Source organism: Natrix helvetica (assembly GCF_964273705.1).
Source record: "Natrix helvetica genome assembly, chromosome: 5".
Lineage (NCBI taxonomy): Eukaryota > Metazoa > Chordata > Lepidosauria > Squamata > Natricidae > Natrix > Natrix helvetica.
Window position 1 is genome coordinate 58,432,285 of NC_138551.1, and position 23,532 is coordinate 58,455,816.

Here is a 23,532-nt window from a genome sequence, read left to right on the forward strand (position 1 = left end):
GCCATCTGGCTGAAAGGGGGAAAGCAGGAGGGGTTGCCTGTCTCTTTGACCCCAGTGTGTAATCGGTTGCTGGCATTCCTGCCCTGCATTCCTCACCTTGAAGATACACACCTGTAGTGCCGACTCCCCAATTTCCTTGGCACTTGCCGCCTTTCCGAATAGGCGGAGGCGTAAAGCCCTTCCCACCTACTCAATCTCTCAAACGTGACCCAACGGGCTCTTGGAAGGCGAAACAGGGAAACACCCCTTTGACTCCTGTGAAAAACCTTCCACGCTTTGGTGTAAATTAGTGCAGAAAGTTGTCTTTGCTGAAGCCGCCTGATCCGGGCCTGGGGAAGAGTGTTAAGAGTGCTGCAGAAGGGAATACAGCAGCAGTTCTCAGTGTGCCTGGGGGGGAGAGTATAACCATCTGCCCCGCGGACTGTTTTATTGCGGCAAATAAACCTTGCGGAGCACAGCGCTCCTTGGTTCACAGAAAAGAGGGGGTCGGTGTAAGGGAAACCCCGATGCTAAGTGCGGCCAGCGCTTTGCTTTTTCCTCCTGGCAAGTTTACTTTGCACGTTTGATGGACTTCAGCCAATAAGTTTCTGGAAACAAGGGGACAGGTAAGTTTTAACCTCTTTCATCCTTGCAAACCTCTTTGGTCCTTGCAAACAAAAGTAGCGGCGGATGAAGGATCGAGAGGCGAAAAGTTGCTCCACGGGGGATCGTTCCGATCCGAAGAAGGGAGCCTTGGGCGAAGGCTTAAAACAGACTCCTAGAATCGGGCAAGCTCCCCATCTCGCTCCCTCTGTTCTTCTCGGTGTAGCTGTAGATCAGCGGAATTGAGGGATTTGGGGGAGGGAGGCATTTGGCAGATTTGACGGTAATCCGATTATGAATTAAAATGTTTTCCGGGGGCTCGTTTTTGCAGTACGAGCAGCGACGAAGAAGAAATTACTTTCTTTATTTCCTCTTGTAACCCGTATTTCCAATATTTGGCAAAGTTGTCCTGCACACAGAGGGTTTGAATTAAACAGCACTGTTATTAAACGAGTTTGGCATCCTAGCATTTTAATCCTGGAAAATGCATTGCGCAATATTTTGGAAGCAAGTGTCTGATGCAAGGTTTCATAACCCTACAATCCTAGAAGTATTGGACCCCACACCCTATCATTCTCAATTTAGTGTGGGAGTTATAGTCTTGTACACCAGGTTGAAAGGGGCTAATGTAAATTGGTGACCTAAATTTTGGAATTTTAGCCTTCTGTCCCCACTCTGACTCTAAACTCAATTTTCTTTTTTCTTTCTTTTTTAATTCTTGTGACTGGAATAGTTATAAACTGAATCTTATTGCACATTGGTTGTCCAGATCATATGACAAATATATTTTTTTCTATATGAACCTTGCTAAAAGATCCTAAGATTGTAAGAGGTCTCATTTTTAGACCAGAAGTCTTTTTCAGACCACATGTTAAACAAAGAAAAAGAAAAAAAAATAGGGATTATGTTGGAATCTAAATCCTAGTTGTGGTGCCAATCCTAACATGTTTTATTCTGTCCCTGTATTTGCATATTTATGTACATATATAAGATGTTCATATCTAGGCTGTTCAGCGTAAAGAGAGTTTTAGAGAACTTGGAATTTTGTTTTGAATAATAACTAACTGTGACTTTTGACTTTCTTCTCAAATAAGCAGGCATAACTAGCCACATATTTTTGAGAACTGAACTGAAGAGAACGATGTTCCTTTCAGTTCAAAAGCACAATATTGTGTATACAAATGGCAATAACAACTTGCAAGTGATTTCCAAGTGATTTCTTTTTTGTGCCAGCAGTTCAAAAGTTGGAGAGGATTTGTTTGCACTCAGCTGTGACTATTTTTTAAATAAAATTTTTATTTTTTGAATAAACACAAACACCTTAAAAATCATCTTCCATTACAAATTGTAGAAAGTGTGTCAATTGGTTACAAAGAACTTTCGTGCATCCCTTCCACAGTCATCACCTATGATTCATATCAAGTTATATATTTTCCATCACATATATTTATATATATTACTATCATCATACCTCATCCTTCATATGACTATAGTTGTTTTAACATCCCTTTATAACAAACATTCCAACATTTAAAACAAATCCACATAGTGCCGTGGATAACCTTTATAACACATTGAAAATAAAAATTAATTATGTTTAATAGCAAAATTTTAGACCTCTTTTCTTAATCATTGTTTGCAATTTATATCCAATTTCCCTTTTATCATGTCAATACAAATTATTACATTATTATCATTATCAGTCACTTATTTAACAATAGTTTAACTAAGCTGTGACTTGAGTCCTAGTTTCTTCTCTGTGCATCACACTTAGCAGATAGCTGCCTCTGAGCTATGAAGAAAAAAAGATCTACTGTATATGCTTAAGACCTTAATAAAATAGATGCCCTACCATATATGTAATCATTGCCTGATCCTATCACTTATGTGAGCTCATCTGCTTTGCTAAAGTTTCCTAATACTGCCCAAAGCAACACAGCCACTTTTCTTGTTGAATCAAACCAGGTTAGACAAAAATAAAAAGCTTTGTGTAAAATGTGAGGTGTGTAAAGCATTGTAACGAGGTGTGAATCGTCGGCCTTCCGAGCAGCATATCTCCAGATAAGCAGAAAATAAAAACCCGAGAACATATTCTAATGAACAACTTTAATATGAAATAAAATAAAATACAAATCTTACTATCTAAACCTTACATTTTGGCAGAGCTATGTTGCCCACCTCCTTCGGCAGGCGAACGGAAGATCAGAAGGAAAAGTAAAAGAATGTGTGACGTATTATGAGACATGTGCATTAATCATTGTCAGATAAGAAAACATTTCTACAGTATAACTCAGAATATAAGCTCAAGTTGACAAACAAATTAACGCAGTGACATAAAAGGCAATGTTAGAATAGATGCCTGATGTGCCCATAATCTCAGATTCATCTTAAATCATCTGTAACTTCCTGGACTAAGGATCATAACTGACTTTTGAATGACAGGCTAGAGTGGTACCTTGGAAGATAATGGCTGGAATCTAATGGATGGATGGATAACTAAAATGTTATCTCATTTAGATTTCAAACTACATGCATGGTGATATGAATCTGTCCTTGCTTTTTATTATTTCTCAGCATTTCTATTTTCATAATGTGTATTACTATTTCAAAAACATGTTACTGTAATTGGATTCATACACTCAGTTAGTTTATTTTAACCATGGTTTATTAATTAGAACACAATATGATTAGTCTCAGATAATAAGCTATGATAAGTCATAAATTATGCTTTAATATGACTAATATTATATCATTAGGTTATCTATCATTAATCTTTATGTTGCTTTCGTGGTGTAGAGACAATGACCTGGTCCTTAACACCGGTAAGACCTTATAGTGGACTATAGACAGAATAGATCAGACATCCAGCCCTTGGTTATCAATGGAGACTAAGTGGAGCAAGTGGCCAGTTTTAAATTTTGGGTGTTATCATAAAAGAGGACCTGACCTGGGGCGCTCACATTTCACCCCTGGCTAAAAGGACCCAGCAGAGATTATACTACCTGAGACTTCTCAGGAAACAACAACTGAACAAAAAACTGGTGACCTTCTACCACTGCACTATAGAGAGTATTTTAGTTTACTGCACCTGTGTATGGTTTGCTAATTCCACAGTGGCAGATAGGACAACACTCCAGAGGGTTAACATCATTGCCTAGAAGATCATTGGTTGCCCTCTCCCGTCTTTGGAAGAGCTTTATAGCTCCGCTGCCTTAAGAAAGTTCAAAACATTCTTAAAGATCCATCTCATCTCAGACACCCTTTTTTTGAATTATTACCATCTGGCAGATGGCCCAGGACAATAAAAACAAGGACAAATAGGCTGAAAAACAGCTTCTATACCAAAGCAGTAACTATATTGAATTCTACCTCAGAGTGTAATATTAATGCAGTATCAGGGGTTTTCGATTCAATTGTATAGAATGTGAAGGAAGTGTGCTTTTGTTTTATTTTAATAGTTTTCTTATGTATGATGTACACTGAAGATGGCATTTAATTTCGTTGAATAATTGTAGTGGGTTCACTGATGGGTGATCAAAGTGTGTCCAATTTTACAAATAGCATAACAAAATACAGCTGTGTTCAAGGAGAGTGAATCGTGTTGATTTAATAACTATACATAAAAGAGATCAGAATTTCCCAGTTGTTTTACCACGTAAGGAGTTACAAGGCAGGTGTTTGAATCTTTCTAAAGGATACGTTATAACTGGGCCTGACCTGTAATTTCAATGACTTCTTTGCAGGGACACAACCTTCGCTCATAGCAAAACTCTCTTAGATTGATCTCCCAAAATTGCTGTAGGAGAAAGTGTTGAAGCATGCCAAAGTTAGTGCTCTTCGCAATTTGGAGATCCTTACATTATGGAAATATCTCACTTGTTTGTAAAAGGGGCTTGACTAAACAGAAGAATAAATTTTGGCAGAGCAGACAACTCAAGTTGGACTTCCAATGCTGGTCTTCGATACGCTGTGTCAGTTCATAGTCAATCATTAAAAAGACTCCCTGGAAAAGCAAATATGTTGGACTTTTTGTGAGATTGGCTTGGTGCATATAGATTTGTAATTGTCCTTAATAAGGAACACGGTGTATGACTATATTACCTCTATTACCTGTGTAACTTCATCAGTGTGTCATAATCCAGGCCCATACACTGTACCATTTAGCCAGGCCTGCTAAGTAAGGTAGGTTGGTGGGATACATGAGTATATTCTTGTCCTCCGTTTTACAGCCTAGTAAGGCAAAGGAGTGCTTACACTTGCTTTACACAGTAAAGCAAGTAATATCCTTATTTAATAGTGTTCCTTAATACTCTGATGAGAATTCAGGAAACAATAAGATCTTGCTATCAGTTGGTACTTCCTTGTTTTCCATCCCAAGACCATAAGGATAGGTAAGATGGATGGACTCCATACTAAATATTACTTATCACCCAAAATGCAAAAAAAATATGGCCCAGAGCATAATTTTAAAAACACTTCTGAAAACATAAAAATAAATCAGCATAGGAAATAAAATGAACACAATTTACTAAATGAAAATTCTGTTTATATAAACATCCTCCCCCCCCCCCAAAATCACCAAGCCCTCCCTCAACATAAGTAACAGATAGACATTCTTAGAATTTCCTTAAATAAGCCCTCTGAATTAATTGTGCAACAGATTGCAGTACAAAGACTGACAAAACTCTTGCATTCCTTTCAATTAGTGGATATGCTCTTCAAAATCAACTACCTTGTTTATTCTTGCCTGCAAATCAGGTGACTGACTTCTTACCAAAAAAGAAAAAAGAAAGAAGAAAAGAAAAGAAGAGCTATCAGTGCTTCCTTAATCGCATTAATGCATGAACATTAAAACTGAGCTTTAACAAGACAAATCAGTGTTGTGCTAGAATTATTGATATTTATTTATTGGAATTTGTCAAACATAAATGAGAACAAGAACAAGAGAATAAAAATACAATGACAGGGACATTAGGCACGTTAGTGCACTTATGCACGCTCCCTCTACTGACCACTTAAGTATGAAGTAAGACCCACATAAGTCAATTTGCAACGGAAACTGTGAAAATTTGTAACTGAGACAACTGGATAAGGTAGAGCAGTGATGGCGAACCTATGGCACGCGTGCCACAAGTGGCACGTGGAGCCATTTGTCAGGGCACGCGAGGCGCTGCCCTGTTAGCTGGCCAGCGCGCATGCGCGCGTTGGCCACCTGAGTTCACCTTTTTAAAAGCTATTTTTTGCCTATAAAGCCTCTGGAGCCTGGGGAGGGCGAAAAGAGCCTCCCCCCCCCGGAGGCTTCAGGGACTGTCTGGAGGCTTCCCTGAAGCCTTCGGAACGCTTAAAACCACCCTCAGAGCAAACCGGAAGTGACTTCCGGGTTGCTCGGAGGGTGGTTTTAAGCACTCTGAAGGCTTCAGGGACCGTCCGGAGGCTTCCCTGATGCCTTTGGAGCGCTTAAAACGACCCTCCGAGCAAACCGGAAGTCACTTCTGGTTTGCTCGGAGGGTGGTTTTAAGCGCTCCGAAGGCTTCAGGGAAGCCTCCGGATTGTCCCTGAAGCCTCCGGAGGGCCTCCGGGGGGCGGGGGATGCTCTTTTCGCCCTCCCCAGACTCCTATAAAGCCTCTGGAGCCTGGGGAGGGCGAAAAAAGCATGTAAAAATGGGGGGGGTCGTGCATTGTGTGCGCATGCGCACTGGGGGGTCATGCATTGCATTATGGGTGCGGCACACCTGCACACGACCCCCCTGTGCTCCCCACCTTGTGGCACGCGAACCAAAAAAGGTTCGCCATCGCTGAGGTAGAGCATTCCAGACTTTGACAACTCTATTACAGAAACTGTATTTTTTACAGTCAAGTTTAGAACAATTTACATTGAGTTTAAAGCAGTTGTCCAACTTCACCTGCACCATTTCTGTGCAAAGTAAGTGTATGCGCTCCTTTGCCTTGCCAGGCTATAAAATGGAGAACAAGAAAATATTCATGTATCCCACCAACCTACCTTACTGAACTCTAACTTTCTCATAGCAATATTAATTTTTTGGTTTTAAAAAAGCATTAGTAACCAGGAAAGCTACAACCCTACAGTTGAAAGTAGCCTTCTTCTGTTGGGCCACATGCTTAATTATTTCTTTTTTCTGAACCCTCCATAACCCTTCTGGAATGGGACAACTGGCCTCAGGATAATTCAACAAATACAAAAGTTGAATTATTTCAATGGAAAAGTGGCCAATAATAATAAAATAAGAAAAGTCAATCCAGAAATACATGAGTTACAATGATTTTGATGAAAATATGGTCACCAATAATAAAAGTAACTAAACGAAACGATTAAGATAGCATTGAATTGTTTCACAGCAAATTGGCTGTGTTAAGTTGGCTGTGGCGAGTTGGCCATGGTCTTAGACTTTACCTCTTTTAATCCACAGGGAGATGATTGTTCTCTGCTGCCTAGGATGGGGAGAGTTTGAAACAAAAACAGCTCAGGCATAAGTAAAAACAAAAACCCAGTCATAGAGTTTGGAACAGTCAGAACTTCTCTACATGAAGTAGCTAAGAACAAAACATTTGTTTCCTTTCACACCCTCAAAATACATTTGTTTGGTTTCAGGTTCACAAGAGTCAAAACAATACTTTCATGCTGATATCAAAATTATCTTAAGTCTAAGTCTTAAATTAGGTTAATATGTTGTTCAGTAAATTTCCAGAGTTTTTGAAAATTTTGTGATACACTCAGAACATCAGGTAGCTGATATTACGAAGCAAACCAATGCATATTATCGGGTAAATATAATCAAACATTTCCTTTTAAATGCTTGAAATCACACTGCATTTTGTTTTCTGTTTTGATAGTTTATCTGGATCCCTTATTTATCTTCTCACATGGTGAATATGTCAAACCATTTGACATTATCTGCCTTAATAATTGACCCGCGGAAGCAAATAATGTTAGAAATATCAAGAATTGTCTCCTCTTGGGAGGATCATACCTCAGTTTTTGATGACGAGAAAACTTTTAGGCCACATTCAGATATTTTTTCAAGGTTTTTTAGGCCACATTCAGATATTTTTAAAAATAATAAAATGATGACTTTGAGCATGTTAAGTAGTAGTTCATATATGGGCAAAAGTAGATCTTATTGGATCTATGGAATTAATGTGTTTTCAGCTCAAGGCAGTTTGGGACAGAGCATTACAAAATTGCTCTGGCATTGGAGGTTGATTCTAGAACAATTCTGTCTGAACCATATAAGCTTGACTTTTGAAGGTTAGAACATGTCAACCAAAGCAGACTTAAGCCTGTCTGATTCATCTCCCTCTAGAGTTTATGGTTATACACACTGATCTATCTATTTACACAAGAATGCTTAAATAAGTCTTTTGCCTTTAGCCAAAAGAGTGTGAATAAATAAGAATTAAGTGTTTGGATTATATCCCAAGGTTATAAGCTGGATGGGGATATTGTTAAAAATGCAGAAAGTAACCACGGCAAAACATTCCAATATATATGAACACCAAGCAAAACCTACTCTCATCTGACACTGATGATGTTACCTAATTGGGTAATGAAATGTTTGCAAGAAAACAAGAAAGAGAAAACAACCAAGGACTCCACAGTTCCATACTATTGCAAAAGGGTGACATTTATATGCTGTTTTTAGAAATATATGCTGTAATGAGTAAAATGTGTTATGTGTAATGAACTTTCAAGACATAAACTTGGCATTTCCATTTAAAAAGCTTCTTGATTAATTAAATAGATCTGCTTCCAATGCTTCGGGCACAATTGTCCTTATTTGGTGTATTTTCAGAGTCATGTGTTTTGATATAACATCAGAGCTGGAGGTTGTCAAGACTCAATCTTTCCATTTTCTTTTAATTGGCAATATTTCATGTTCCTGAAGGAGAGAATATATGTTGGTGTCTAACTGGATTCATACTGTCCTTTGTTGCTAATTAGTTGAGATTTTTGATTCTCACATTTTTGCTGCGATCTTCAGTGCCTTTGATTATCAGTGCATTTCTAAAAAAGAACAAAGCATTGGATCAACTTTGTTCTCCAACCCTTGTTGCATAAAAATCAGTCTAATTGTCTCCCTGTTCCTGCAGCTTCAGAAAGTCACCTAAGTTACAGATAAGCAGAAAACATACTGGATCACTGGCCAACTTCTGATGAATTTAGCATAGCAATTGCTTATAACATGGGTGTCAAACTCGCCACATCACATTGTTGTTGCGTGATGTATCATGATGTTTTTTTCCCTTCGCAGAGCTGGGGGTGGGGGTGGTCTGCATGTAGAACATCCAGCCTGCGGGCCACTAATTTGACACCTCTGGCTTATAACCACAAAGTGGAAGGTGGGAGATCCCAAAACTCTTCCCTCAGAAGTCATACTCTTAACAATTAAACAATGAAAAAACAAATGAAAACTATTAAATATAACCAAAAATAATCACCCCTTATTTAGATAATCAAAAACTACTCCATTACGCCATTTTCCATTCAACATCACCAGAAACTCATTATTTAAACATAATCAGGTAAGTAAATCTTTTTAGTTCTCAATTTTTTGTGAGGCAAGCAAAAATCCGCAAACATCTCGGCCGTTTCAAAATATTATGGTCCCAGAAATAATGAAAATCGCAAAGAAAAAGATTTATTCCTATCTGAAGAAAGCCTCCCTTTAATTGAAGTGGAAATTATACTCCAAAAAAGTATACTCCAAAAAGTATATTAGAAATGAAAGTCGGCTCTACTGTCCATAAATTTAGACTGCACCACAGGTGTGCACTTGATGGAAGACCCAGTCTCCTTGTCACTCACTCAAACCAGTTCATTGGGGAAATCTCTATTTCTGTTACTTTCTAGCAATGAATGACAGTCCATAGGACAGATGGATTAATTTCAGGTTTTCTCCTTAAATCTGGAGGAAGAAAAAGCCGCCTTCCTGAGGAATTGCGGGTGAAAAATTTGCAATAGTGTCCAATTTCAAAGACTGCCATTTTCACCAGCAGAAGTCAGAATCCAATTTTTACAATTCTTTATCTGTTTTATGTCTTAGAAAAAATTCAAAACAAATCGACTTTCCCGTGGCAAGTATTCTTTAAATCTATGTAATTTCCAAATGTAATTAGAAAAGAAAGTATGGAATCTGTCTTTAAAAAGACACTGACAGCAAGTTGAACAAGATGTCTGTTGCTTTATCTTTCAGTGCTCAAAACCTCTTCACGAGGAGCAGCTGACTGAAGCACTTACAGGTGCTGACCTGTTCTTTCTTTATCCAGATAGATTTAAAGAGCCAGTCTACTCACCAGGTGTTTGTTCTTCACTGCAGTTCATATTGTGGAGCTGTCTTAGTTTTCCATTTCTTTCTCATCATCTTTCCACACATTTCTCTGATCAGTATAAAAATACCAAACTTTTTCTGTATCTAATAGAGGGAAATGCTGAGTTTCTGACTAAGCAATTGCTTACTCCTAGGAGGGTGATTGAAAGTCTAGGATGACATGTAGACTCACAACAGCCATTGTCCTATGTAAATCTGGACATTGTTTCTAAAGAGTAATTGGGTACAGAAGTGGTAGGGAGAATAGATAGCCAAATATTGCTTCCATATACAATTAGAGTTTCCATTTACACAGGTAAGCTTTATTTGTTTTACATTTGAACCTCATTTTTTAAAGGAACGTATGTCTTAGTGAGATCTAAACAGTGACGTGCAGTCAGGTGAGGCAAGTGAGGCACAGCCTCACCACTGTCATCATGAAAAAAAAAGTAAAAGGAAAAAGCTGAGCTAGTTACTGCCTCACCGTGGATGACTCTGCTTAACTGTTAAAAAAAGCTGGAAAAGGTATGTGTGGGTTGGAGGGAGGGGGAGGAATTCAAACTTCATCCTCCTGGTGCTGTGCAGGGCTTTGGGCAAAGGCTGGAGGGAAGGACCCTGGCTCGCTTGTGCTCTCCCTCCCCAAGAGTAGTTTGATTGCAGGCAGAGCCACGTTGTGGGGCCGGTGTGTGTGCTACAGCATGGCTTTTTGCCTGGCTTCCTGCCTCCTCCTGTGGTCTCCTCACTGGTGCTCTCCCTCCCCAAATGTAGTGACTTCCTCTCCAGGCCCCCATTCATTTCTCTCTCACACACACACAGCTGGATAAAACTATATAAAAATCTAGCCCAGCTTCACTGATTACAAGTTTGAAAAGGCAATGTGGCTCCGCCTGCAATCAAACTACACTTGGGGAGGGAGAGCACAAGCGAGCACTGAGGAGACCACAGGAGGAGGCAGGAAGCCAGGCAAAGAGCCATGCTGTAGTACACACACTTCCCCCCAGCCTCTTTTTTTTGGAAGGCTCGGATCGGCTCCCCTCCGGCTTCTCTGCCTCTCCTCTCACCCCAGCCTGCCAGCAGGAGGTGGTGGGTGAGCTTTATTGTGTTCCAGGCATTTCCCACCCAGACAGCAGGCTGCATTTGCAATGGTGGAGGTGTTTGGGAAAGGCAGCAGGGGAATGGGGGGGATGGCAGAGGAGCTGCTTTCAAGCCACTGGAAAAGATATCCAATCCAACTTTTGTGTGAGGGGGGGTTTGTTTGAGAGTGAGTGAGAGAGGGAAGGGGTAGGAGAGATAGTCCAATCCAACTTCTGTGTGTTTGTGTGTGTGTGTGTGTTTGAGAGGGGGAGGAAGGGAGAGAGGGAGGAAGGAGGGGAAGGAGAAGAAAAAGAAAAAGAAAGAAGGAGCAAAGGAGAAAAACAAATGCTGTCGCTTTAAATTGGAACTGAGCATGCCTGGCTGTGGAATTCTGGGAGTTGAAGTCCACAAGTCTAAAAATATTTGAAACCCAGCACTGTGTCAGTGCCTCACCAGTCATAAACCTCACCGCACGTCACTGGATCTAAACAAGCATCTTGGGTTCATATTATGTCTTTTGAGATAAACATTCACTGCCTACAATCTAAGCCTTATGGTAGGATTAATACAGTTTTAACAGAACCAGAAACAATGCTATAAAATTATTTCCAAAAAATCCTCTCTCCCTCCCCACCCTCCAAAATGTGGGCCTTTTCGTTCTGTCCTGATCATTGCTTCTCTCATTCTGCCAAAAAAATTAAGTGATGCTTCCAATCCCTAAAATAATAACCCCTTTGATTTAATAGCAACACTTAGACAAGGCTTAAATCTGCTAGTTGTCGTGGTTTGATTTAATACAAGCTTCACTTCTCTTCCATTTATGTATGTTGTAGCTATTACTACTGTGTAGTAGGAATGTCTGTATTTGAAACTGTTCTACTGTCATCAAGAAATATCCATCCATAGATGTTATATCTTCCATCTCAGGATGAATGACTAAAACGTGCTACAAAGTACTACACCTAAAAGCAAAAACGAAGCCCTGAATATTGATGGTGGGGTATGATAAATGCCATAACACCCAGTTCACCTCTGAATCATAGCAGCCTTATTTCTTGGTCACAAGATGATAGTTTCCATGCACAATTTAAATGGAGATGGAAAGTTTTTGCTAGAATAAACTTGGGCGCTTGCCAGCTAGATAAAGGCGTGTTTATGTCACTGCTATTTAGAGGAGCACGAACAGGTTTGTAAGTTACTCATAGATTTAAAAAGCAATAATACGTGACCTGAGACTAGTTCTCAGACTGTTCAATGTGCACAAACAGGCCACCTATTACTCTTTACCTCTGGTAAAAATTCAGGATGTATGTGCCCACAGACCTTCTGCAGTGGAGATGCGGATCTGCCGGCTATATAATTGCTAATGGATCTTTCCAACCAAGTGCCTTACTTTCATGGGATTAAAAAATCCGGGAATTTTGTTAATGATTCCCATCATTAGCTCAGCAATGGCTAATTGGGCAATAGCAGGAACCAGATGCTGTCAAGGAGAACATTTCCTGCAAATTATACAGCGTGGTATTCGCTTTCGTCACAGACCGATGAGCTATAAATAAGGAAACATAAAACAATTTTTTTGTAAACTGATTCATGTTTTTCTATTTATAGCTCATTGGTTAATTTAACTTTTTAATTTTTTTTTTAAATGAATCAAGTTAGTGGCCACTGAACACTGAGTAGATTGCATGCAAATATGAATAAATAAATAATGAGAAAATTAGCGTCTGCTGTTTTTGGTTTGCCAAATATAATAGATTCAACATGTTTAATCATGACCTATGTGTATCTTTTACAAAGACATACAAAGACATCGCAAAGAGAATACCACTTGATACCACAAGAAGCAGGAGCACCGTCAAGCCATAATATGACAGTACTTCATGATAACTTTATGTCATAATGTAAAGGTATATCACTATGACTTTACAGTTGCATCTCCATCAATACAATGCCAATGCTTGGATCAGGGTGTCTGTAGAGATATACACATAAAGGTTTCCATAGATTACCAGGGCTACATTTAAATGGAGGTCTTTGTGTACATCTCCTTACTTTAGAAAAATGTTGTGTTCTTTGGAGATTGGTCTTAGCTAACTTCATAGCAGAACCTTTCAGAGAAGTACAGCTGGTCACTGCTTTTTGTATGGTGAATTATGGAGCCAATGCCAGTACTTTTTCTGTCCTGTTGTGGGAAGAAAAGAAAGTATTTCTTAATACCTCTGAGACAAATGCACGTACTGTGGGTAGATAGATTATTTATTCATAACAAGTTTATATGGCTGTTCAGTTAAACAATCCTAAAGCAAGTAATGATGCAATGCAAAGAGAATGCTTAATAGAAAGTTGTTATAAACTCTGCATTTTATGAGAATATAAATTCCTTCTCTAATCTGGTACCACCCACTCACCCACACACACACACACAAACACACACACAAACAAACACACACACATACACACGGGTTAGACTATAAATCTCATGAAGCTGAGCCTTTTCAGCTGTTAGGAAGATGAAAGTTTTACTTCGGTGCATGTGAGGACAGGGGCTTAACTTCAGTACCATTTGTGTATGGTAGCTGTGCTAAATCGTGGGATATAAATGCCTTTCTGGCACATAACTCAAAATAAGTACCTTTGTCCTCCCAGTAACAGTTTATATATTGTGTTGGGAAATGAAGAAAAGGCTGTTATGCAGGCCTCTGAACTAGCCTAGCTGGTGGAGATGGTTGGGCAGCAAGCATCTTCCTATGATCTTCCTAAGCCTTTCCTGAGTTGCAGAAAAGGGATACGTTTGGAAAGTGAATTTTATGTAAGAGTATGTGCCTTTTATCTGTTTAGAAGGAATTAAATGTAGTGTTGAGCTTTCTCTTTTCGCTCTGAAGCTCAAAAACTTCAGAGTGAAAACGTCATATACAAAAGAGGATAAACTTGAAGAGAAATCAATTCTTAATTATTATTGGACAAAAGAGAGTCATGAATGGCCTTATAGAATGCTTGATTGTACTTCTAATGCTTATTTGGTCTTCTCCACTTTCTACAAACTGCCCCGAAACTTTTCCAACCAACAAGTTGTCCAACCAACAGTGATTCTATCTCTTTAGCCAGACTTCTACTGTCTGCAGAAATGCCTAGGCTTAGCAAACATCTTTTCCATCAAGACAGTTAATGACTTCAGTTCTTCACGAATTGGCTTCTGAACTGGAGAAGAGTACTATATAATTCTTCTTGATTAGCCTATGTTGTAGCTTAGGTTTTTTTTTTTTTTTGGTTCCTTCTCCCCAAATAATAAACTATTGATCAGAAGAGGTTGGTAATTTTATGGCAGGCAAGCAAGCAAATGAATAAGGCTGCATGCTCTGGGTGGGGAAACCCAGAGTTCACCAACTACAAGCCACTTTTATTAAATAGAACAATTGGTAGTTCATTTTCTTGCTGATAAATGATGCTTTGTGAGAGGAAAAAACCCATCCCACATTAAATTGTGTAAAGGCAACAATTCTTTCTGAGCTTTTTCCTGATCTGTAGTAAACTTAGACTGGGAAAGCACAATTTATGCCCAGTTATCTTAAAGTTAGGAGTACAAAATACTATTGTGGTTGTGAGAATGTCTCAACTTCTCAAATCCTATATTTTGCATGTAGTTGACAGATGCAACTGGAAATGTTAAAAAACTCAAATATATTCTCTCTTTAGTCTCTTACCTCTCACCTTCTTACCGACTGATCCTCGTGTGTTTTTCTGTGTTACCAGGACTTTTACCATATGCAGAAATGGCATTGATTTTTTAAAGTCATCAATGCACTATCAGGATGCCCCTTTGTAATATTTTCCAATAGGTACATTTTGCTTCCTGTTATAAAATTCCTGCAAGAAATCACCCTTTGAAAATGGTCCATTTATTTTTAACATTCTTCTCTCCCATCTTTTGTTGTGTTTAAATATTTCTGCCGAAATTTCATTTTGGTTGAAGGCTTAAATTTTTCACCAAATGGATATTAAAGTCCCCTATTCTCTTTACAGTCTATGACTGTAATTCAGATTTGCTTTGATATTAAAGTATGAGAAATAAAAAAAAGTCAAAAATGAGTTAGTACTTATAGTAACACATATCTTTTCCCTTTTCAGTATGGTCTTCATGAACGTCCTACATTTTGAGTCACTTTGCACTTTCCTGTTTTCCCAAGGTAATTTTTAAATTTTACTTTTAGACAGCAGTGAATGAAATGATAGTGTGTGGCATAGCATGCAATGCCCATCTGTTTATGACAGGGTAGGGAAGGAAGGACTGCATCTACAGAGAATAAATCTGGATGCTTAGTTCTTGAAAATTAGCATCTACCATGAACTATGTTGTAACATAGCAAGAGAATCAACATCTTTGCTCTAAATACAGTAACTTGATATCAGATGAAAAAACTATGCGCATTAGATTTGGCAAAATTCATTGCAGTTTTCAAAGATTTCAGGTATGGACTGAAATGTCTCGAGGTTGTTATCTCCACATTATAAAAGACTGGATGATTTCCAAATATTTAAACCTTAGGCTGTTTTGTTTGAGTGTCATTAATTTTCCACTTATGATTTAAACATAGAGTGTAATTCAAGTTTTTTTAAAAAAATAAGCCATGCACTGTGTGCTTTGTTGTTTTATATCTGATGAAGATTGTATGAGAATTTGCCATTGAAAAATCTGGCTAAAACTAGTTTTTTGGGGTGAGTCTCTAGTTTAAGACACCCTTAACAGTAGATTTATCTCTGTGGAAAAAAGAATTTAGTCTGTTGGGTCTTTCAACTCAATCTTTGATCATGCTTGATTTTGAAAAAACTTTTATAGACTACAAAGAATCTTTGATTTGTACCTACAAAGTGACAAGCTTAAGGCCTCGAAACAACAAGAATCCTAATTTACAGAGTCTTTTTTACCCCTAAATATTTATTTAACATTCTCTCTGTTCCTCTTCACCCTAGTGAAGTTTGACTTGTTATCGTCCATTGTGTTAGAGGGAACGTATGATAATGCACAGTATTTATGTCATGTTTGGCAATGGAAAAAGTTGCTTAGGGCTAGGTTATTTGAAGGAGCACAAGAAGGCAATTTAACTTGCAGGTTCCATGTAGTAAAAAGGTACATTTTGTGGGACCAAGGAAACAAGCCTTCTCTTGTGATTTCCATTCTTTGGAATATCATTCTGCTGGAGATAAGATTGGCCCCCATCTTGTTACTTTCTCGTGAAGATGTAGTTTTGTCAGCAGGTTTGGGGACCCCTGGTTGATACGGAACTGATCAAGTAGTTGGTGTGTGTTGTCACTGCTGGAGTGACTGTTCCATGGGTGATATTTTAATGTTGTAAAAAAAACCTCCCCCAATCACTGTGCGTGAGTTGGATGGTCATATAAATTTGTTTAGCGGCCTGTCTCAAAAACTTTCTCACTAAGTGCCCGGTGTGGGTAGTGCATTTTTTATTAGCAGATTGGTTCACTGACAACTCCATGAAAATAGCTAAAATATAGTTCAGTAGCAATCCCAGTTAGGAAGCATTAATTTTGAATGAGGGTTTATTATTTTTTAATGAGTATCCATTTATTTTATTGCCTGATCGCTGTATGTGATTTTATTTCTTTCGTCTGTGATTATGAATAATGCATGCATAGAGTTATGTTAGGTATGAGTCAATTGCTTGCTAATTTTCAACTTAAACACAATATTAGGGTAGTAGACAAATACTATCGCCGCTATAAACCCTGTGTCAGCAACTGTACATGTTCACAATAGCATAGATCCAGCTTGATTTTTTTCTTACTTTCACTAAAGACTTCATTCCCTTTATTCACTAAAGACAATAAAACCAGTTTTTCCACTTCCCATTTTATCACAGAAGAAAGAGCAGTGATAAAGAGAGAGACCAGAAACTTAGTCTCAGTTCAACCAACCGATCCCTAAAGCAAGCACCATTGAACAATCATGCAAGCATTTTGTTAATTCTAAAGCGTAGGACATTTTTTACACTCAGCCTATCATTCAGAGACACTTACCTAGGTACTATGATAATGCAATATCTACTCTTGTATCTAATCAAGAGTAGAACAGTTAAAACTGTTACAAACATATAATAACTGCTGTGAAATGATTGATTGTAGTTATATAATGGTGTAGTGCAGCGATGGCGAACCTTTTTTGGCTCTCTCGCCATAAGCGGAAGAGCACAAGGGGGTTGTGCATGGGCATGCCGCACCCATAATGCGCAACCCCCCCAGCGTGCATATGCGCATGACAGGTGCTCCCCCCATTTTTTGCATGCTTTTTTCACCCTCCCCAGGCTCCAGAGGCTTTATAGGAGCCTGGGAAGGGTGAAAACCGGCGCCCTTGCGCCCCCGGAGGCCCTCCAGAGACTTCAGGAGATTCCCTAAAGCTTCCGGAGCGCAAAAAACTGACCCTATGGGCAACCGGAAGTTTGGGAACGGACTTGCGGTTTGCTTGCAGGGCCGGTTTAACCTCTCTGGAGCCTTCAGGTTTGCTCGTAGGGCTGTTTTTAGTCCTCCGGAGCCTTCAGGGACCTTCAGGAGACTTTCCTGAAGGCTCCAGAGGACTAAAAACAGCCCTACGACCAAACCAGAAGTCCGTTCCCAAACTTCCAGTTTGCCTGTAGGGCTGGTTTTTTGCACTCCGGAGACTTCAGGGAAGCTCCTGAAGCCTCCGGAGGGCCTCCGGGGAGGGCAGAGGAGGCTGTTTTTGCCCTCCCCAGGCCCCTAAAAAGCCTCTTTAAAAAAGGCTGAACTCAGCTGGCCATGCGCCTTTCATGCCCTGACAAATGGATCCGTGTGCCACCTGTGGCATGTGTGCCATAGGTTCGCCATCCCAGGTGTAGTGCATATAAATCAGATCTTTCAGTTCAATTTCTAATTTTTGTTGCTGATTAATGTACAGGCTACATAACAAGCTGCATTCTTTTTTAGCTGTGTTCTCTTTTGTAGAATCAAATTGAAGTCTTTAGCTTTTCTGGAATTTAGAAAAGAGGTTTTTAGTGTTGTGAATAATGGTGTTAATATCTTTAATGTTACAAAGAGGTTCAATCCCCAGACTGATGTCATGATTTGTGGCAGACATTTGAAAAGAATGGTATGACATGATTTCCTTGAAGTATGTTGGTAAGCATTTACAGTTTCAATTGTTATTTAATGTTGCAGTATTTCTATCATGGAGTATCCAAGAGCTACAAGTCAGTCAAGAAATAATTGAGAAGATTTCAGCCACTTCCCAATGTAAGTATTTCATTCGTATACAGTAGTTACCATATTTTTCAGAGTATAAGATGTACCTTTTTTCCTCAAAAAAGAGGCTGAAAATCTGGGCGTGTCTTATACATCGAATACAGCATTTGTTTGCCTCCTGAAGCCTCGCCCCTTCACCAAAATGGCCGTGTCTAGCCTTATGGAAGCTTTTAGAAAGCTCCTGGGAGCTGGGGAGGGCAGAAATGAGCAAAAAATGGGCCATTTTTTGTGCCCCCTCCCGCCCCAGCAGCACTCTATAAGCCTACATAAGGCTATGCATTTAATTTTTTTTGACAGCCTATTTTTGCGAAAAATGGGCCAATTTTTGCTCTCCCCCCGCCCCCCAGGAGCACTCTGCAAGCCCACCCCCCAATGCTATTCGTGCCTTTTATTTGAAAAAAACAGTGCCGTTTTCGTGAAAATGGTCCATTTTGGGGAGGTTTGCAGAGTGCAAAAACTTTTTCCCCCCTTTCGGAAAGCTCTTTAGTTAGAGTGATTGATGAGAATTACATTGATCAAGTGCTGTGCCAGCAGAAACAAGTCTTAGGTGCTGCAGGTTGTCAGTGATTTCCTTCTCCAGCACATGGATAAATACACCTGGAAACAACTACCTACCTACTTTGTCTCTCTCCCTACCTACCTACTATATTTCTCTCGCTCTATCTCTCTATCTACCTACTACCTACTCTCTCTCTCTCCCTACCTACCTACTGTATTTCTATCTCTATCTCCCTCTATCTACCTACCTACTTTTTTTTAATTTGCCTCTTCAAAACCTTGGTGCATCTTATACTTCGGTGCATCTTATACTCCGAAAAATATGGTATTTGTACTATCCTTTTCACTAAAAAACCATACATATTTAATTATTTCCTATTATTACAAATTATTCTTTCTCCTTTGCAACTGCTTCTTAAATTACCTATTTTGTGTTTCATCAATATACAGTAGGGCTTGGTTCTAAGAAAATCCTGTGGGCCACTTCTTTAAAGCAGTAGGTCCAAGAAAAAAGCAACAACTTTAAAAAGCACTAGACTTATTCCTGAACACTTTAAAATGTTCAGCTCCAACACCTAGTGGTAATCAGAATGTGATCCATCAGGTCAATTTCCAGGACATTAAATACGTCCTCCCTTGGGCATGAAGGAGTTATTTTTTACATTTATAAATTCCTGTTTCACATTTTATGCAGTCCAATTCTCTTATTTTACTTTTGAGGAGAAATATATACAATCACAAAATAGTTTGTCTCTTGAATTCTAAAGATAATGATGTGTTGTCCAGAAGAGATTGTTTCTGTTTGTATTTTCATTTGTTTATTTTATTTATCCAGTTTATATGACCATCCATCTAGGCGAGATGTGTGGTGTACAAGTCAAATAAATAAATCTAGCCAAGAAACCCTAGGCAGCAAACAAAATAAAAACAAAGTATCTAAAATAAACCAAATAAAGCTATATTGTTACTCAGTAAAACCACAAAAGCTACCATTCACATTGCCCATAGCAGACCCACCTTAAAAACATTGTGACCTTAAGGACTGGGGGATGACCTTATTTAACTATGTGAAAGATCAATAAAGTAAACCTGTATTTAGACGGGAGAAGCTGTTCCATAGGGCAGGCACTATAATGGAGGAATCATACTTTCTGGGACCCATCAGGTGACACTGTTTTGCCTATAGTAGCCACGACATATCCACTCTGTAAGATCTGATGGGATAGAAACAGTCAAAACAGGTGACCTCATCCTGTGCCATATAGGATTTTAAAGATAAAGGCCAGCATCTTGAATTACACCTATCAACCTAGGGAGTCTATGAAACTGATACAGGAACAGTATTACATAGATCAGGGGTGAAATTCAGCAGGTTCTGACAGGTTCTGGAGAACTGTTAGCGGAAATTTTGAGTAGTTCGGAGAACCAGCAAATACCACCTTTGGCCGGCCCCTGAGTGGGATGGGAATGGAGATTTTGTAATATCCTTCCCCCAGGAGTGGGGAGAGAATGGGGATTTTACGGTATCCTTCCCCAGGAGTAGGGTGGGAATGAAGATTTTCCAGTATCCTTCCCCTGCCAAGAACACCAAGCCACGTCCACAGAACCGGTAGTAAAAAATTAGAATTTCACCACTGACATAGATGTAGCATAGTGCGCCTAAGACTGCAGATGCTGCTATATTCTGGACCAGATGAAGCTTTTGTTAGAGCACATTTGTAGCTTTTTTTGGTCCGAGCCTTATAAATCTGAATAATTCTGAGAAATCAAAGATTAGAATGATGATCGCTTAGTGTAACAAAGAAAGCATTAAACTAAGGATACCTGCCTTAACCACTGATGTTTCTATTCGCTATGCAGTTTATATTTATATTTTAAAAAAATTGGAAAGAAAATTTTTTTCCCAGTATTTTGTCTAATGACGAAAACCAATTTCTCCCAGGCATATTTGTGCTTTGCGTGTTTTCACGGGCCCCTCCCTATATAAGGACAATCTTATATTCATCTGTTTAAAAAACACGAGGTTTCTATCTTGAGGCATAAGTGTTTGGAGCAGCAAGTAATTATTTTGCAAGCAAGTTTGTCCTTGTTCAGGTAAAGCAAGGACATTATCTCAGGAAAACATGACGTTTGTATGAAGCTTGCATCAACCAAAGCTCAGATATCTGATCTGCAGATTATAAAAGAATTGTAATATAGCAAGAGAACTTAATGTTCATAACTACAAATCTCTCAGACCCGCAGCTAAAACAACTTTTTAAATCCAGAAAGGATTTACAACAATAATTATATTTGTCTTTTAAAAAACTGAGGGGTAAGGAGCTCCCTTTGTGTTAAACAATAATATGGCTTGATTTGGTTTTGAATAACTGTGCTGTATAAATCTGTTCATTATGATTTGTAGCTGTAGATAATGGTTTAAAGTGGTATTGAAATTCAACTGACTGTGACTTTACTTAATAAAGCATGACTTAGTGTGATGCATATTGTATACATGAAGAAAAACTGGTTAAGCACCTAAAGGAATAATATCTTGTGTTGAGTTAGAAGCAGCTGCTGTTCTCAGAATGGTTCCATTTTTAGTCCTCCCAATAACAAACTTTTTTTAGTTGAATATCTAGAAGAATAAAATGCAGTAATATTCAACCACAAGAATTTTATGTAAAATCTCCACATCCTTTAGGCTAGGCTTTTCAGATGTCTTTAACTCTGATTCCACAACTTCCATGGGATATATTCTGGGTCAGAATTCATAATTATCTGGAAGGTATTGGTTTGCTTGTCACATTTTAGAACTTTAGAGCGAAAGTTGCAGACTGTCTAGGAGCTATTTTTAACTACATGGTTCAGTCTTCTCTTAATTGGTACTTTCCAGGGACAGCTAGAGGCTGGGAGTTGAGTTGAAGGAGAGGCTGGATGATACTAGACTGTGGACATTTGTTAAACTGAAGCCCAGGTTAATGATCCCTAACATTTTCAGGATTTTTAATTGTGATGGTTAGGAGAGATAAGGGGAAAGCTAGTTGGGATTTATTTAAGTGAAGCTATACAACTCATAATTAATGAGTCTGGTTGGCATATATCAATAAAAATCAAAAGTAGTCAAAATTGAACAAAAGAATAATATATATAATCAAATTAGCCAGCTACACCATGAGACTAACTCATTCTTCCAGCAGGACAGACTCAATTGCCATACTGGTCTAATGCATAGGACAAGGATAGGGTGGGGTGGGTAGGTAGGGTAGGGTAGGGTAGGATAGGATAGGATAGGATTGGATAGGATAGGATATGATAGAATAGACCTTGGAGATCTTCTAGTCCATCCCCCTGCTCAAGCAGCAGACCCTATACTATTTCAGACAAGTGGCTGTCAGTCTTTTCTTAATAACCTTCAATGATGAAGCACCAACAACTTCTGAAGGCAAGCTGTTATGCTGGTTAATTGTTCTCACTATTAGGAAGTTTCTCCTGAATTGCAGGTTACTTCTTAATTGCAACTTGCATCTCTCCTGGATTAGTTTCCCTGCATTGTTTCTTGTCCTACTGCACAAACCTTGGGCCTTGGGGCAGCTTCTTCCAAAGGAGAGATAAATCAACAAAAAATCTCCTAGATCCCATTAGATGATACTTCCTCAGAGAGGGAGCCTGAAACATGACTCCTACACCACCTACTTGTTACAACAGATGTTACAGTAGTCAAAAACACTAAAGATATATTATATTGGCATGTAATAATGCTTAGCAAGTAATCTTATAAACCTACCTACTAGATTAACCTGACAGTTGCGAATATATAATAATATAGAAGTTTTATATTTTAGATAGTAAATGTAGCAATGGCTGGATTTCCTCTTCTTTCCCTTGCTATTTACTGTACAATAAAAAAAGTTATTAATAGTGACCTTTATTTCTAGTGTGTTCATTTCTCTTTCTCCGTCTCTGCGTTCATGATCCCAAAACAACAGAACAGTTCAAAATGTTAAAGTTAAATGTTATGAGAAATTGCCTCTGTCTTTTTTCAGTAATGAATTGCTCTGCTCCAGTCGATATCTTATTTCTGTTAGATGGGTCCTATAGCATTGGCAAAGCAAGCTTTGAAAGGTCAAAATATCTGACAATCAAGCTTTGTGATGCATTGGACATCAGCCCAGAAAAGGTAAGTATACTCATATATTTCACACAACACTAACAGTATTGCAATAAAATCTAACCTAGGGATCTGTGAGTAATGAATTTGGAACGTAAAGAACAATTTCTCTCTGAAAAGTTTCATTCCTTCTATCTTTATTGGGAGGAGGTGGTATTTTTACACTGTTCTCCATTTAGGTAGGTGGGCATACTTTTAAAAAAAAATAATTAAAAAAATTTTTTTTATTGCATTTGTTAATGCTGCCCAACTACAGAAACGTCTGGATCATAATAGCAATATCACTTAGAGCTGTAAACCACTTCACAGTGTTTTGCAGCCCTATCTAATGTGGGGTTGTTGGTGCTCTCTGAACTTGGTTGTTTTCTTGCAGACATTTCATTAAAAAATTCAAATTCAAAAAAATTCAAATTTTTAATTTGTTAGCCGCTCCCTCTCCACAAAGGACTCGGGGCGGCGTACAATAAAAATATACATACATACATATAGACATACAGATACACACATATACATACATATACATACATGGAGGAGGTAGTAATCAGACATATATCACATTAATAATAATAATAGAAAATTAAAATTACCAAACTATGTAACATTATCAGTGCTAGAATGGAATGGGGCTTC

The 23,532-nt window shown here is 38.6% G+C and overlaps 1 protein-coding gene across 1 annotated transcript in view; it reads left to right on the forward strand.

Annotated features, from left to right (window-relative positions):
* The first annotated feature begins 340 nt into the window (after positions 1–340).
* The window catches only part of VWA2 (von Willebrand factor A domain containing 2), a 45,266-nt gene continuing 22,074 nt past the window's right edge, over positions 341–23,532 (forward strand). Inside the window, exons 1-4 of the mRNA XM_081955223.1 lie at positions 341–605; positions 15,111–15,169; positions 18,171–18,245; positions 22,778–22,911. Of these exons, the coding sequence (XP_081811349.1) occupies positions 15,112–15,169; positions 18,171–18,245; positions 22,778–22,911 (267 nt within the window). The 5' untranslated portion in view covers positions 341–605; position 15,111. The remainder of the gene's footprint in view (positions 606–15,110; positions 15,170–18,170; positions 18,246–22,777; positions 22,912–23,532) is intronic.